The following is a 15,600-nucleotide window of genomic DNA, read 5'->3' as shown; positions in this document are numbered from 1 at the left end:
GGATTGTCCAAATCCACATCCTTGCCAGCTCTCCTTCTCAAGAGCTCTGAGAGGGAGGGAAGAAGCAAGAGTCAGGACCTTGGATAATGAAGATGTGTAGAGGGCAATAGTCACCTCTCTTCCTCCTCTCTGGTTCTAGGTGAAGGCTACATCACCTGCTTTCACTGCCAGATAGCTTAAAACAGTAGCCCCTCCCCACCCTGCAAGCCTTCCCACTTTTCACATTCACTGAATATAACCTATACGTTAAAAAAAAAAAAAAAAAAGACATGTATAAAAAAACCATTGACTTAAAATATGGTTCCCCTTCTTCCAACACTAAAAATAGACTAGTTCTGTTTTTTTTTCTTTCTTTCTGTATTTATTCCATTTTTGCTTTTGAGATACAAAGAAACCATTCTCTTCCACCACACACATACACACACAAACATCCATTCTTGTGATTTTTAAAGTGCATTTCCCCTCTACCAATGTATACAAAAATATTTCTTACAAACATGCAGAAGTTTCTGAACAAGGCACATTTAGGCATACACTGACGGCAAGCCCGTCAGTTGGATGTTCACATTAAAGCAAAAGTGTAACATCATCATGTGTGCATTCTACAAGTCCTCGTGCCCCAGGAGTCTCTGGGAACCAGAAGCAAAACTGTGGAAAGGCACACAGCTTTGCTGGTGAAGCTGGGGATACCTCAGCAGGAGAAACCAATACTCTCTTGCCTGCTGTCCTCCACGATGTCAAACTGTCTTTGAGTGACTCTGGAAGATCCTGTTATAGGTAAGTTCACAGGATTTCTAGAACGTCTTATCTGCAGCTTCTGTGATCATGCCAGGGGACACAGTTGAGTGCAGAGCTTCCCAAAACAAGGCGCCATCAAGCTGACATCTCAGGGATAAAATAACTCCCACCACTGACTCAAGTTACTTCAGTTTCTACAGAATTACAGACTTCCATTACATCTTCCTAGCTGTCTAGAAAGAATTCTAACAACACTCAAACGCTTCTTGCAAGAAACATGGAGAGCATGTCTTATGGTCTCGCTTATTGTACCCATTCTGCAAAAGCACCCCAGGGAATTTGGGGAAATAAATATGGAACAAAGAATGGAGCTGCCTTTCCTTCCTGGATCATTGTGTCTGGGGGGTTAGGATCCATCCATCACTATAACCAAGAATTGCATGAAGGCAGATCTCCAGGTCAAGCTTGCCGTGGGATCGTCAAGCAAGAGGCCTGTCATCTTCTGAGGTGTGTAAATTTGTCTACAATGGTGAACTCTGAATGAAGCATCGAGTTTCTCAAGGCAGCTCCTGAGGCCATCTCAGAGTCATGGGACAGACTGGGTCAAAAGGAGAAGGGCTGTGTCGGAGGACGAAAACAGAAGACTCTTCAGTCTCTGAGTGACAGCCTTGATAAGGAAGTCAAGCACACAGGCTGCTTCACTGGGAAGGGTCCTGGCAAGCAGGTGAAGACATGCCCTTTGAGCTGAGCAGCGGGGGTGTACCCCAGGTGTGCTGGCTGGGGGCTTTCAACCAGTGCCCGTGAGCAAGAAAACTAGGGAAAATCTGGGCAAAAGGGGGTGAGGGTATGTCTGCTTTAGGAGAAATACATAACATGGAATTACCATATTTCATATTTTGACACGGAATGTCTGAAGATCATCATTCCACACCACTGAACAGACTTCATTCTGTGGTTACCCTTTTATGATCCTTAGTCTGCAGCTATGTAAGTAACAGTGCCCCTGGCTGCCTTCCTTCTTAACACAAAATGCATGACCCATAAGAGATCAGTTTTGCTTCCATCCAATTTAAATCTAGCTGCTCTGATCACCAAATCTGGGACATTTAAAATACACCTATATAGGAAATATATGGTACACTTAGAGTTTCAGCCTCACTTACAAAGGTGATTTCTTCACAGATATCAGCATGCAACCCCAGACTGCTACCCACCTGGGAGAGGCACAATATACAAAGCACAGATTACAGACTAGTACCAGTTTTAGGAATATGAAATCATAGAAAATAACATTTAAAAAGTCCAAAACACTTTAAACTTCAAAAGTGAAAAAGTTAAGATAAAAAATAAACCACACATGCTAGGGTCAAAAACATTTGACATCTGCCCAATGCTAACTTAGGAAGCCAGCGGGCATGGGGCTACGTGGCCCCACCTCTGAATTCATGAGACTCTACTCTACGTTCCTTTCCCTGTCTCAGGGAAACATCACTTCAGTAAGAAAATTAAGCAGACATCTTTTACCAAACTTCCAAAACTAAACAACACCCCTAAATTTCTACAAATATGCATGTAAAAATAGTTTTCAAACTCCCCTATAATTTTAATTTGCCCTAGAGAAAAATCACAGGGTTTGGTGGTTCACCCAACATTAAGAGCCCCAGGAGTCTCACACTAGCGTATGATAATGCACTGCAATCCAATATGGTTAAGAAAAATTCATCTGATACCTCAGAGTTGACAAACATTTAAAATAACATAGAAAAACGTGGTGAGGTTTTTTTCTGTCTCTCTCCCCTATCCTTTTATAATACACACCATAAATAAAAACACCCAATCAATGTCCTTGGGGGTTCATTAAAGCATCCTGAATATGAATGTATATTGCAAACAGATCTAAGCGTATTCTGGAGGATTTGAGGATATACCAGTCTTGCTCTTTGGAAGTCTCAGACAAGGCATTGAAGTGGACACTCCAGGAGACAGGAGAACTAAGACTCTCTCAAACGAAAGCAGCTCCCACACCCGCCAGGCAAGTAGAAATGGATCTTGTCATTGAGTCTTCTGGTAACTCGGGGTGAAACTGAGTGCTTTGGAAGCTCCCCCAAAATCCAAGAGAAAAAGCTAAAAGTTCAGACCGTCCCACCTTGTCCCAGTGCTGTACCCCATGACCCCACACGGGAACCAATGACTTTCCAGTAACTAATATGTTGCTCTCTTCTGGAATATAAAGGAGAGGTCAGGAAGAGAGGGAAGGGAACGCCTATCCCAGACACAAGCTACTTATTTGTTTGACTATCTTGTCCAGATCACTGGATAGACTTTGTAGGAGGGAAATGTAGCAATAGAACTTGCACAGAAAGCGGCTGCCCCCGTCCCTCTTCTGAGGTTGCTGGGTATCAGGCCAGTGTGTCACAGAACTGAGGTGGCTCCCTCCGAGTACATGTGAAATGAAGGGGACACATGGAAAGCCACGATCGGGGCAGGACCTTCGAGGTCAATTGTAAGGCTGGAAAAGGCTGGAGACTAAGGTTTCTGGGTGACTTTCCAAGTCCAAGTGTGGAAGAGAGGCCAGCTTCCTCTGTCCTTGCCAGCTTGGCTCTTCTCCAGACCCTTCTGGCACCATCCTGTGCATTCCCTTGCGGCCAACCCGGATGCCACAGAAGATCAGCACGCCTCCTCTCCTCTGAGCAAGGAACCAGGTGTGATGGAAACACACTGGACTTGCTGGTTTATGAAAAAGGTGAACAGGATCCTGTCTTTTCAAAAACCACGCCTAAAGGCAGTTCAACTTCCCTCTGGCCTTGTGATCTCTCCGCCATCTTGATCAGAGCCACAGACTGTCAACTGCTGTCATTAGTAATAGGGTCCTAGCTTTTCATATCCCAGATAACTAGGCCACTCTGGAAACAAGCCAAAGGAACACCGAGGGCTCCCAAACTGGTCAAAAGAGATTCCAAAATCTGGTCCATTGTACGGCTCAATCACTCCCGGAGTGGATCGGAGTTCAGCCCGGATGATCCTGTAATTTTTGCCTTTGTTGCTGTCCCAGTACGCCTGGCCGTTACACTCATAGCACACGGCAAACTCCATTCTTTCATAGGACTGAATTTTCTCGGGTAAGCTGATGTCAAAGGAGAACGTGTCCCTGTCTGAACCAGCATAAGTGTCCTTCACATACTGACAAGGGAAGTCTGTGAAGCTTTTCCAGGTGTCAAATGTCATCCTGATCTTCACAACCTTCTCGAATGCCAGGTTCTGGACCTTCACGGTGCCCGCGATGGCTTTATCCTTCAGGACACAGTTTTCGAGGCAGACATGGCTGGTCTGAAGTCGATTTCTAAAGTCTAAGTAATCTGCAGAAGGCTGCGGGAAATCCAAAACAAAGCTCTCACTCTCTGCTGTCGTCAGACTCACGATGTTGTCTAGGAGCTCGGTGATGTTAAACGGTATATCTAGTGGGTCATCGAATTCCGAGAACACTTTCACCATTGTCAGGGCCAGCCCCTGGTTGTCAGCGAAGGACACCCGCTTCTTCACCTTCTTCTCCTGCACCGCGGGGGCCACCATTCCGCTGGCTTCATCCTTGCTACCCAGTTGAATACAAGGCCTCAGTGGCTTGCTCAGTTTTGGGGAGATCTTGAAGGTGAAACGTTCTCTGCGTAGAGAAGGGGCCATACTGCTGTACCTGTATTCTATGTCCACAGCCATCACGCTAGACGAGCAGGCTAGAAGTCTGGGAAAAGGGAGAGAGAAAACAGCGAAGCGGTCAGATAGATGCTTAAACTCTCATCCTGGTACAACAATGACAAACAATGTTGCCTTTCATCTGGGCTCACCGCTCCCATGTGGTCTCACAGGACACAGGTCTCTCTGCAAAGACTGTGTGGAAGAGGGCATGAACTGGGGGCCTGGGAGGGCTGGAAAGAGAAGCTAAGAGTAAAACCAACAAAGAAAAGACAATGGAATTCAGCAGTTTGAAGGCGAATTCATGGGGTTTTCTGCCAGGATGTCTTGGGTCCTCCTGTATGCTAATATACCACAGAGAAGAATGAAAGGCATTAAGAGTCATAGTTTCCTGCCAGGTGGTGGGGGTGCATGCCTTTCATCCTAATACTTGGGAGGCCGAGTCAAGTGGATTCTGAATTCAAGGCCAGCCTGGTCTACAGATTGAGTTTCAGGGCTACACTGAGAGATCCTGTCTTGAAAGTAAAGGAATTATGGTTTCCTATTGTTTGCAGAATTACTTATTTGACTAAAAGACATCCCCCTTTTGGAGTATATACCCCACAAACAGTTGATCTGAGGATTGTGTTTGCTATACACTGTAGATTATCATTTGACAAATGAAAACTTTCTATTTCCAGGCTGGTGAGATGGCTCAGAGTGATCCTCTGTGACCCTTATAGTTGATGGGAGAAACCAGTACCCACAAGTTGTCCTTTGACTTCTACACACGTTGCGTGGAGCACACGTACACATACTAAATAAATAAATGCAATAAAAATGCTGTTTTGACATATGTACACATTGGGGAATGGCTGACACTCTTAACATGCATTTGCTCACATACTTGGAAGGTGTGGTGAGAATATTTAAAATCTACCCTAAGCAATTTTCAGGTACACAGTGTTATTAATGATAGCCACTGTGATGCAATGGATCTCTTAAATGTATTCCTCCTTTGGAATTAAAGATTTATATCTTTTGATGGATATTTCCCCAGTTCCTCAGTGCCCAGAATCTGGCAGCCACTGTTCTATTACATATTCAGCGCACTGAACTTTTTTCAATTCTACGAGGGCACATCCACTTGTCTTTCTGTAGCTGGCTTATTGCACTTAGCGCAGTGCCCACCAGGCTCCTCTCCATGTTTCTACAATGACACTGTTTCATTCTTGTCTGTGGCTGAACAGCACTCCACTGTCTATTCACACCACGTGGTCTTTGCGCATTCATTCCCCGAGAGACACTTAGCTAGATTTCTTGGCTATGAGTGCAGCTCCATGAATATAGGACTATAAATGTCACCTCAACATACTGATTTCCTATTTCTTGAATGCAGACCCTGTAGTAGGATCACTGGGTCACGTAGTCATTTAAAAAAAAAAAAAAAAGATTTATTTATTTATTTTATGTATGTGAGAACACTGTTGCTCTCTTCAGACACACCAGAAGAGAGGATATCGGATCCCATTACAGAGGGTTGCGAGCCACCATGTGGCTGCTGGGATTTGAACTCAGGACCTCTGGAAGAGCAGTCAGTGCTCTTAACCACTGAGCCATTTCTCCAGCCCTAGTCACTTTATTTTTAATTTTTTGAGAAACACCATGAAATTTTCCGTAGTGGCTGCATTATCATTTTGAAAGGTAACCATTCTAATAGGTATAAGGTGTGATCTTCTCATGGCTTGAATAATAAATACTGAATTAATCCAATACAAAAGCATCAAATTTCTAACACAAATATTGACTTGGTGTTTGCCACGCACCAGGCACTATGCTATTTTATACACTGAGACTCCTTGATGAGAGTGACACAGACTTACTTTCATCAAACTTACAGGAGGTTTTAATGTTTTCGCATACCTTTCTTTAAAAAGAATGAGCAGTTCGTTTCTTTACACCATGACATACAAGTAGATATTTGCCTTGTCTATAGGTATTAACAGTTGTCATAAGAATTAAAAGCAGTCCAGAGGTGGTGACAGCAGAGATAGCACTAGGGAGGCAGAGGCAGGCAGATCTCTGAGTGGAGTCCAGCCTGGTTTACAGAGGGAGTTCCAGGACAGCCACGGCTACAGAGAAACCCTGTCTCGAAAAACAAAACAAAACACCAAACCAAAAAAAAAAAAAAAAAAAAGGATATATCATTTGCCCTAAATAAATAATTAAAATGAAAAAAAAATTAACAGAAATAGAAGTAATGAGAATGCCTACTGAGGATGCCTCATAAAGTCAATTGTACCAATATCCACATCATTTAATTTTATACCACTAACTTCATTATTTGTAAAAGTATTTAAGTGGCATGGACGTTCTTACTTATGCTTTGGACTTTGCATTTTACTTTTGGTGTTTTGAGAGAGATCTCACTAAATGACTCTGGTTAAGCTGGAACTAGATATATAGACCAAGCTAGCCACAAATTCAGAGATCTGCTTGCCCCTGCCTCCTGAGTGCTGAGATTAGAGGTGTGGGCCACTGTGCCTAGCTAACATTTTATCTTGTATTGTTAATGGGGAAAAGAGTAGACAAAGTTGTACACAAATACCAGACATGAGAGAAAATAGTATGGATATAGAAATTTGGGTAGAGATACAGTTCACTCTCATTGTTTTTATTTCCCATGGTTTCAGTTCTTTGTAATCAATCGTGGTTCAAAAATATTAAGATGAGAATTCCATAAGCAAGCAATTGATAAGTTTAAATTGTGCGCCATTCATTCTGAGCTACAAGAGGCTGTCCCACCTGGCAGAGTCCCACTCCTTTCCTCAGGAGCCAATCTCCCCTTAGCCAACATAGCCATGATGGATCCATTCACCACCAGCCCATCCGGAACTTACATCCATCTCGGGTAGCAGACAGTCTCAGGATCCCAAGGCTGTTGTTCAAGGAACCTTTATTTTACTTAATAATGACCCAAGAGCACAAGAGTGGCTATGTATATGAGGCACTTGGGCATATAACAGAAAGAGATGACCTCTGGAACTGTGTGGGGATGCTGCAGAAAGTATAGGAAATTCGTAGAGTGCTCTGGTCTTGGGGCTGCCTGGGAACCTTGTTATGTATGTATTGTGTGTAGACAGCAGGGGCCATTCTATGGTTAAAAATGCCAAACTGTGCATATAACATGTTTCTTTAAAGTGTTTCCTGCTTTGTGTTTCCTTATGTCTTCTAAAAAAGTACTGCTTCTATGATCAGGAAGAAAAATGAACCTTAAGAAAACATTCCAAACCGCTCTGACACCTCACTAAAGCCTCCTACCTACCTTTTTACCCTTTTCTTTACGATGGCAGATTTATAGGACACTTAACAATAGTCTCAGCTGAAGAAGCTAGTAATAAAACCTGGATTAAAATCTCAAATCTCACTAGGTGGCTCATTGCCTTTAATCCTAGCATTCCATAGGCAGAGGCAGGAGGATCTTTGAGTTCAAGGACAACCTGGTGTACAGAAAGTTTCAGGACAGCCAGAGCTACACAGAGAAATCCTGTCCCGAAACAACAACAACAACAACAACAACAAAAAACAACAACAACAACCCCTCAAAACTGAGATTATAATTTCCAGAGTAGCTACAGGTGAGAGTGTATGGTGGCTGGGAGGGGCCTTGTTCACAAGCTCACCATGGCTGCCCAATCAGTGAAATCTTTTGACAAGTTGCTCATCTTTTGCCAAGTGCTGAGAGACTATGCATTTGACTGGACAAAGACTCTTCAACTTCTGAATCTAATTAACAAATACATAGTGAAAAATAAATGGCTGGCAGCGGTGGTGCATGTCTTTGTTCCCAGTACTTGGGAGGCAGAGGCAAGTGGATTTCTAAGGTCAGGGCCAGCCTGGTCTACAGAACTAGTTCCAGGATAGCCAGGACTAAGGAGAAACTATTTTCAGGGAAAATCAACAATAACAACAACAAAACTAACCAACCAAACAAACAAAGAAAATGACACAAAAAAGAGAAGATGGGGAAGAGAACAAAGTGTATCAGGCATCCTTTTCTCTTTTCTTTTCTTTTTTCTCGATACATTGGTTTTATGGGTACAAAAGCCTGGTTATCCAGATTTGCCTCTGAATCTGTGCACTTTTCCAAGTGGCCATAGCTAAGGGCTTCTTGTACCTGCAAACCCAACTTCTCACTACTTCCCTTCTAGTGAAGGAAGCAATCCGGTGAAAAGCTTCAGAACAAATTTGGTGGGTCTGACTTCAGGTGCGTGCTGTTCCTGGAAACTTGGACTGAACTGGCTTTACAAACGATCAATGGGTTGACCAACTCAATTTTTCTTTAAAGGACTCATTACTTAACAAATTGAGTTTTAGTTATTCATGTCTATTGCAAAATTTTATTAGAAATAGTCCTCCCATTTCAACTTTAACGTAGGCATTTCTCATTCTGTTTAAATATACATTAAAACTGAACACCTGAACACCAGTTGCGTAACAGATCGAGGTCCACATTCCGGCCCCTCTCCACTGCCCACCCTAGAAAAGCTGGGAGAGAAGTTCCCCCTTGCTAGGCACTTACTTCCTCCTGGCTTGAGTCAGCACAAGGGTTAGAGTCCCTCTGCAGCTCCTCCAAGCTCTGGGGACCAGCCTCAGGCATGCCTAGCGAATGCTGAAAGGTTTTTCTGAAGCAGCTTGATAGAAAATTGGTGGAAAATTCTCAAGTGGAAGTGGGTACCAAAAGCACACTAAAGACTGCTCCCTTACAACCCAAGAGGACATACTCTTGCCTTCTAGTCCTGCAGGTTCAAGAGCAGAGCTAAGGCCATTGGTGAAGTTGTACAATTGGAGCCCAAGATGCAAACTTGCTACGGGGGCTCCCTTTAATGCTAAATTGTGAGGATGAACAGAATTGAGGGTGGAGAGACAAGTTTCTAATCAGAGCCTGAGCTCAGGAGACAATCCCACCAACATTTTCAAGAACTTTTTTTTTTTTTTTTTTCAAGATTCTTCTATGAAAGGCCAATGTGAGGTTTCTGACAGCCCAGGAGTTACCACTGGGACTCCTGCCCTGTGAAATTGCATAAGCAGCCCCAGCTTGGAAACCCTTTTTTCTCTGGACATCATCATCAGTACAGGTTAAGAGCATTTACCCTTGCGGCCTCTATCAAGGGCGCAATGTGATGGTAGGTTGTCCTCACAGAACATTCCAGCTTTTATTAACCTGATGCACATCCAAGTGTAATAAAGTGCTTGTTTGAGTTTAGCTTTCCTGACTTTCTGCTCGGGATGTCTCAACAGACTGTGACAGTGATAGTGGTCACTCAGAAGTACTTCCAGAAACTGAGATAGCCCACCAATAGTTAAGTCCCCTAAAGGAAGGCACCTGGACAGGTGCTTGAGAAAAACACATTCACACTCACACATGCTCGTATGCAGTGAAGCCCTTATACTGTCTCCAACACTGCCCCAGGCTTTCCTTCTACTGAGGAAACAAGAAGCCGAGAACACCAATGCACATTTGAGACAGTACATCGACAGGATCCAGACACTAGTTGCAGGACAGGATCCTGGGAGCCCAAGGAACTGTTTCCCAAGGACAATCACACACTCTGCTTTCACGTGGGTGCCTCAGAAGTCAACTGCCTCTGAAGAAGGCCTGGGCCAGGTTTGGGACACTTACAGAAATACCTTCTGTGTTCTAGTGAAATAATGTGGTCTCTCAAGATGCTGGCCAGTCGAAGGCCAGCAATATTTCTTTTAAGCTTGACAAGCCTTAACAGAAAATAACCCCACAGCCAGCCTTCCTGGCTTCAGGCAGTTGAGCGACTGAGTTTCTGACTGAGACCTTCTTTCTGCAACTCTTCCTCTCTGATGTCAAACCAGGTTAACAATAACCCACCAGAACACTACATTAGATAAGTGTCCGAAACCAACCCACCGACACCACCATCCACTCCTTCCCCCTTCAGCAATTCTCGGCTCTCTCCCCAAATGTTTAGCTGATACTTTGACCCGTATGAAGTTGACATTGGCTCTTTTTTCTACACAGACCCTAATTATTGCAGCCTTAAGGCATATGCCCCTCAGTCCTTGGAGATAAAAGTCTTTGAAAAGGGCTTAGTAAAGAAAAGAGCAGTCAGTTAGCTTCGAATTAGACACCCCACACTAGCTAACAATCGCCAAAAGCAGCAGGAACCACAGGCCTAAGAAGGCCTCTGCCCAGCTGAGCTTTTAACAAATGAAATCTCCCGGTTTAAGTGTTTTCTTCTGAGATCACTTGCAGCTCCAACCTCCAGGGTTGCTAACAAGGCCCGATGCTTCTCTTTCCACCAACTTTCCCCTAAATGGCCCTAGTTTACTTCGGCTGTCTCCACTTTCTCCCTGGCTCCTGGACATCGTTGCCAAATGGACCAATTCTTCCCCTGCCTAGGCTGAAGAAGCCCTTCTTTCTCCCGACGACGCGCAAGCTGAGACAGGGCCACATTCCAACAACTCTACAAGTCCCCACTCAAGTCTTTTTTAGCTTTCTCTGTTTCTCCGTGGGCCTGCCATCCACTGCTCTGAAACTGCTGTCCGGTTCGCAGCCTCTTCTCCGGGTTCAAAACCGTGGCTGTGAACAATTCCCCCTGGAGACAAGTCAGCGAGTCCCGATCCCGCCAGCCACTCTCCGAGGGAGATGTGCCTGCACCCCGGCCCCTCCAGTCTGCTTGGACTGGGTCTGCACCTACCTCTCCCGCGGCGCCGCAGCCGGGGCCGCTGCTCGCTGGCCTCATGGGAGAGCCTGAGAGAAGTGACAGGGTTGACTGCTGCCACTGAACTACGTGAGCGTCGGGGTGTCCCGGGGGTAGGGCCTGGGCTTAGTTCCCGGAGACGAACAAGGAGGAGGAGCCCAAGTTATCACACCAGGGCGGGACCTGGTGGCGGGACAGCCCAGACGGGAGCAGCGCCTCACGAGCACCCCCACGCGGGCTGACTCGTTCCCGAGTGGAGCTCACCCCAAGCCCATTGCCTTCCGAGACCCGAGACTACCCAACTTCTGCCTCTTGCCTGTGTGCAGCAAAGGGTGATCCGAACCAAAGTGGAGAATAGTAAGGATAAGTCCACACTACTTGATGGAGTCAGGGCTTGGGACGCGGGTTTCTCTCTTCTATTTCGTAACGGGAAACTGAGGCCCCAGGGGCTTGTATTTGGACTCCAGATCCCGCCGCAAAAACCTAGAATTATCCTCCAAAGTGTGAAATCTCAGGTTAGGAATATGTCGTGTTAGGACTTGCGACATCTTTTCTGTTCAGGACATCTCCCCTGGCCACTATTCGAGGGCTAACTCGCATAGGGATCTCGGGGGTCCCCCTCTAGACTCCATTCCAGCTCGGGTCCCTGAGATGTTTCTGCACGCTGAAGCATCAAACTACCTGAGCCCAGCAAGGGGATTTTACCACCTGTGAATCAGTGTAAGTGGGACGAATGATAAGTGGCGGGGAAATCCCCCGAGTGCCCCTCACCGCAGATTCCCTGGTCCTGCACCTTGAGTTAGAGGCTTGGGAAGGTACGTACCAGGTACCGCTCGTGAGTACGGAGGAGAGACCCTTCAGCCCGCTCCACCATCTGAGCTGGGTGACAGTGACAGCAACCACGACGGCAAAAGTGGGGCAGGCACTCGGCTTAGTCCATGCAACAGCAGCCCTCTCACCTGCTCACTGGATTGCAGCACTCTGGATTCCAGTCCAGCAGCCCCTGGCGCACTTTAACTTTCTAGCCACCTCTCCCCACTAAGGGTGCTATCCAAGACCCCTTTTCCCACCACGTGAACGCGGGACTTAGCCAATGAGCTCCGGGGACACGAGCCGCGGACCAATAGCTACACTTGGGGCGAGCAGCACTCTGCCACGTGATCTGCAGTGTGTGGCGAGTGACAGGGCTGGAGTCCAGGATCTGGGAAGGGGACAGCAGGTCACGGTTTCATCAGGATCCGGGGTACCCGCGCCAAGGGGTGGAGGCGATTTCCTACGGTAGAAGGACCTGCTGTAGAGAGAATGATGGAGGAGCACAGGCTGTGTGCAAAGTTCCCCATTGCTAACAAAGTTCTAGGCAGCTCATAGAATCCCAGGTGTGGAAGGCAGTGTTGTCTTTCCCTGGGCCCCTCCTTCCCCCTCGTAGGACAAAAAGCCCCAGGGTTCACAGATGGCTGTGACCTTCTCAGAGTGCCCAGAAGCAAGTGTTCTCCACTCCCTCCCCATTTGATTTTATCTTCGTCTTCAGCAGTAGAGTCCAAAGCACTCACTTAATCTTGCTCTGTGGACATTACTCTAGCAAAGTATTTCCCTTAGCGATGTTATCTGGCAGAACGGCACTCTCCTGCACACGGTACTGCAGACGTGGCTGAGGATTAAAAAGGTGGGTGTGTTTAGGAGACTGCCTGACTTCGGTCTGATACAGTAGCCTATGTGCCCCTGAGGTTCTCTGTACAGGAGCTGAACACTTTAGGAACCAATGACTCCTCTTGGGAAGTCTATGGACCTGGGCGGCCACTTGTGGTAGGCTCATGGTTTTCTACCTTTAATGAGTAGTGAAACTTTGCGAAGTTGCTAGTTGATACAGGATTGCCGACTTTAAAGAGTGTTAAGTCAAAACACTAAAACAAACAAATCTACCAGCCACCTACCCTTTCTGTTTTGAAACAGCAGCTTGTTATGTAGCTCAAGCTGATCTCCAATTTAACTCTGGAGTCCAGGCTAGCTGCAAACTCATGGCCTTCCTGGGATTATAGGCATGCACCACCACTTACTGACTTTTTTTTTTTTTTTTTTTTTTTTTTTTGACAAAGCTTTTCTGTGTAGCCCTGGCTATCCTAGAACTAACCCACTCTGTAGACCAGGCTGTCCTTGAACTCAGTGAATAAAAAAAGAAAGAGATACAGAAAAAATAAAAGAAAAGAAGGAGGAGGAGGAGGAAGAGGAGGAGGAGGAAGAGGAAGAAGAGGAGGAAGAAGAGAAGGAGAGAGAAGAGAAGAGAAGAGAAGAGAAGAGAAGAGAAGAGAAGAGAAGAGAAGAGAAGAGAAGAGAAGAGAAGAGAAGACTACTGGGTCCGGTGGAAAAGGTTGATTGGTTGATTGTAGATGTGAGGGAGAGCATAGCCACAGGCAGAGACATCTGGGAGAGTCCAGAGCAAACTTGACCCTGAGCTAGGCTACATGAGGGGAGGAGGGAGGGGAGAGGAGATGTCGACCAAGAGACCAGAAGGATAAAGGGTTAACTAAAAGCCGCAAGTAACAAAAATGTCTGGGCAGCTTATGTAGGGAAGGGCAGCTGGGGAAGGGCAACCCAGCCCCAGGGCTGAGAAGTTTAGGGTAGGGGTAGAGCATGTGGGGCTGAGGGATCCGGGAAGAACCAGATGGCAGGTCTGCTTTGGTATGTTAAATAGACACCATGGCCACTTGTTCTGGGTTTAGATCTAACACTCAGAGATCTGCCTACTTCTACCTCTGCCTCTTGAGTGCTGGAGCTAAGTGTGTGTGTGTGTGTCACCAGGCCCAACTACCATTGACTTTTGAAAAGTATTCTTGCTTTGGGAACAACAGGACACAAGAAGGTTATTATTCGTCAACTCATATTGGATGTATTTAGACTTATGGAAATTCATTGTTTAGTATGATTTTAGGGGGGCGTTACTCTAAGGGATATAGCAGGAGTTTTCAATATAAGTAGACATGCGAGATTATAACACTAACGTGTCACAATAACCTGATACAGGTCTAAGACTCCAATGGGGAACATTCCCAGCCCAAGTATCAGGGCCCTTCCTTCTTTTCTAATGGGCAAATGTATAAAGGACCACCTGTGAATCTGCTATTGCCAACTGAAAATTCCCTTGCATTAGCTATAAATCAAAAATGAATAAAGACAAGTGCTGGCTACAGTTCCAAATGAAGTGAGCATGCCACCGGAACGAGCAAAGACAGAGCCAAGAAGTATTGCAAAAGAGATGCAGGCAAAGGGTGATCAGACCCTAGCTGGGAAGAAGTTGGAACAGGCAAATACAATTTTATAGCAGGAGGGTTTGGAATCCTCTCTCTTACATACATCTAGGAAACCGTGGGTAATAATTTCCCCTGTGGTTCAGCTGACTGTTTAAGGAGCGTGGGCTAAACTTAGTTGTGGGACACCACAGTCTTGGTAGGTAGGACAGTGGCGTCTATGGGTTTGAAAAAGGCAGTCTTTTCCTACAACTAGAATAGAGCTAGCTGGGATGTATCTGGAGGACTTTGGTGCAAATGAAGCCCAGAGCCTGAGAACTGGCCCCATCCTTAGACAGGATCATGCCCTTTCTTTCAATGTATGGCAACGAAGAGGAAAGTGGACTTGGAAAGTTTCAACCCCTTACTCAAGACACACCACGTTCCTTCTCCTAATACCTGGCATTGAATTGGCCTTAGTTTCATTTATTAAAAACCACCCCCTCCCAGAAAAATAAATCAAAAGACTTAGCAGTGGTCAAGCATAGAAATGGCTCTTCTTCAACAATGTTCTCCCCACTCCAACCCCCACCCCAGGCTGCCAGAAGCAACACTGTCCTCTTCCTTACCCTGGGCATCTGGCTGCCTCACTCTTTATTCATGTATTCAACAACATATTGAGTGGCTGCCATGCAAACGTTCTCCATAAAATGCTTGCAAACTGAATTCAAGCACACAACAAAAAGATCATTCACAAGCCATTTGCGGTGGTGGTACATGCCTTTAATCCCAGCACTTGGAAGGCAGAGACAGGTGGGTCTGCAGGGTGAGTTCCAGGACAGCCAGGGCTACATAGACAAACTCTGTCTCAAAAAAAAAAAAAAAAAAAAAAAACCATAAATAAATAAGTATCATTCACTGTATTAGTATATATATATATATATATATATATATATATATATATATATATATATGCGTATGTCTGCAGTTAACTAACCCAACAATGGGCAGCTGGAATGGGAAGTCCAAGAATCTAGAAGTAGCTCAGTCCCACAAGGCTGAGTGATTCAGCTGGTCTTCTGTATAAGCTGGAATCCTGAAGAAGTAGCTTCCAACTGATGTGCTGGCAAGTAAGTGCAAGCAGGCAAAGAAGAATAAAGCCTTCCTTCTTCCATTGTCCTTAAGTCGATCTCCAGCAAAAGGTTAAAGGTTAAAGATTAAAGATGTATACCACCAAGCAG

At 45.5% G+C, this 15,600-nt stretch overlaps 1 protein-coding gene across 3 annotated transcripts; it reads right to left on the bottom strand.

Moving 5' to 3' along the window:
- Positions 1–339: 339 nt before the first annotated feature.
- Positions 340–12,214, bottom strand: Ppp1r3b (protein phosphatase 1 regulatory subunit 3B). 3 transcript variants are annotated; one of them, XM_076914027.1, is made up of 2 exons: positions 12,098–12,214; positions 340–4,474 (listed from the first exon to the last, which is right to left on the bottom strand). In XM_076914027.1, exon 2 carries the CDS (start codon positions 4,447–4,449, stop codon positions 3,595–3,597), a length of 855 nt encoding a protein of 284 aa, XP_076770142.1. In that variant the 5' UTR covers positions 4,450–4,474; positions 12,098–12,214; the 3' UTR covers positions 340–3,594. The 3 variants fall into 3 exon arrangements, with proteins under 3 accessions (XP_076770142.1, XP_076770141.1, XP_034376932.1); XM_076914026.1 differs by having other exon boundaries at positions 11,962–12,185; XM_034521041.2 differs by lacking the exon at positions 12,098–12,214 and adding an exon at positions 11,136–11,294.
- Positions 12,215–15,600: the final 3,386 nt, after the last annotated feature.

Source organism: Arvicanthis niloticus, chromosome 16, assembly GCF_011762505.2.
Source record: "Arvicanthis niloticus isolate mArvNil1 chromosome 16, mArvNil1.pat.X, whole genome shotgun sequence".
Classification (NCBI taxonomy): domain Eukaryota; kingdom Metazoa; phylum Chordata; class Mammalia; order Rodentia; family Muridae; genus Arvicanthis; species Arvicanthis niloticus.
The sequence above is the reverse complement of the archived record's forward strand: the minus strand, read 5'-3'. Positions and strand labels throughout refer to the sequence as shown.

What these genes read in the sequence shown, in the direction of transcription:
- Ppp1r3b (XM_076914027.1), bottom strand. Translation starts at nt 4,449, where the DNA reads ATGGCTGTGGACATAGAATACAGGTACAGCAGTATGGCCCCTTCTCTA.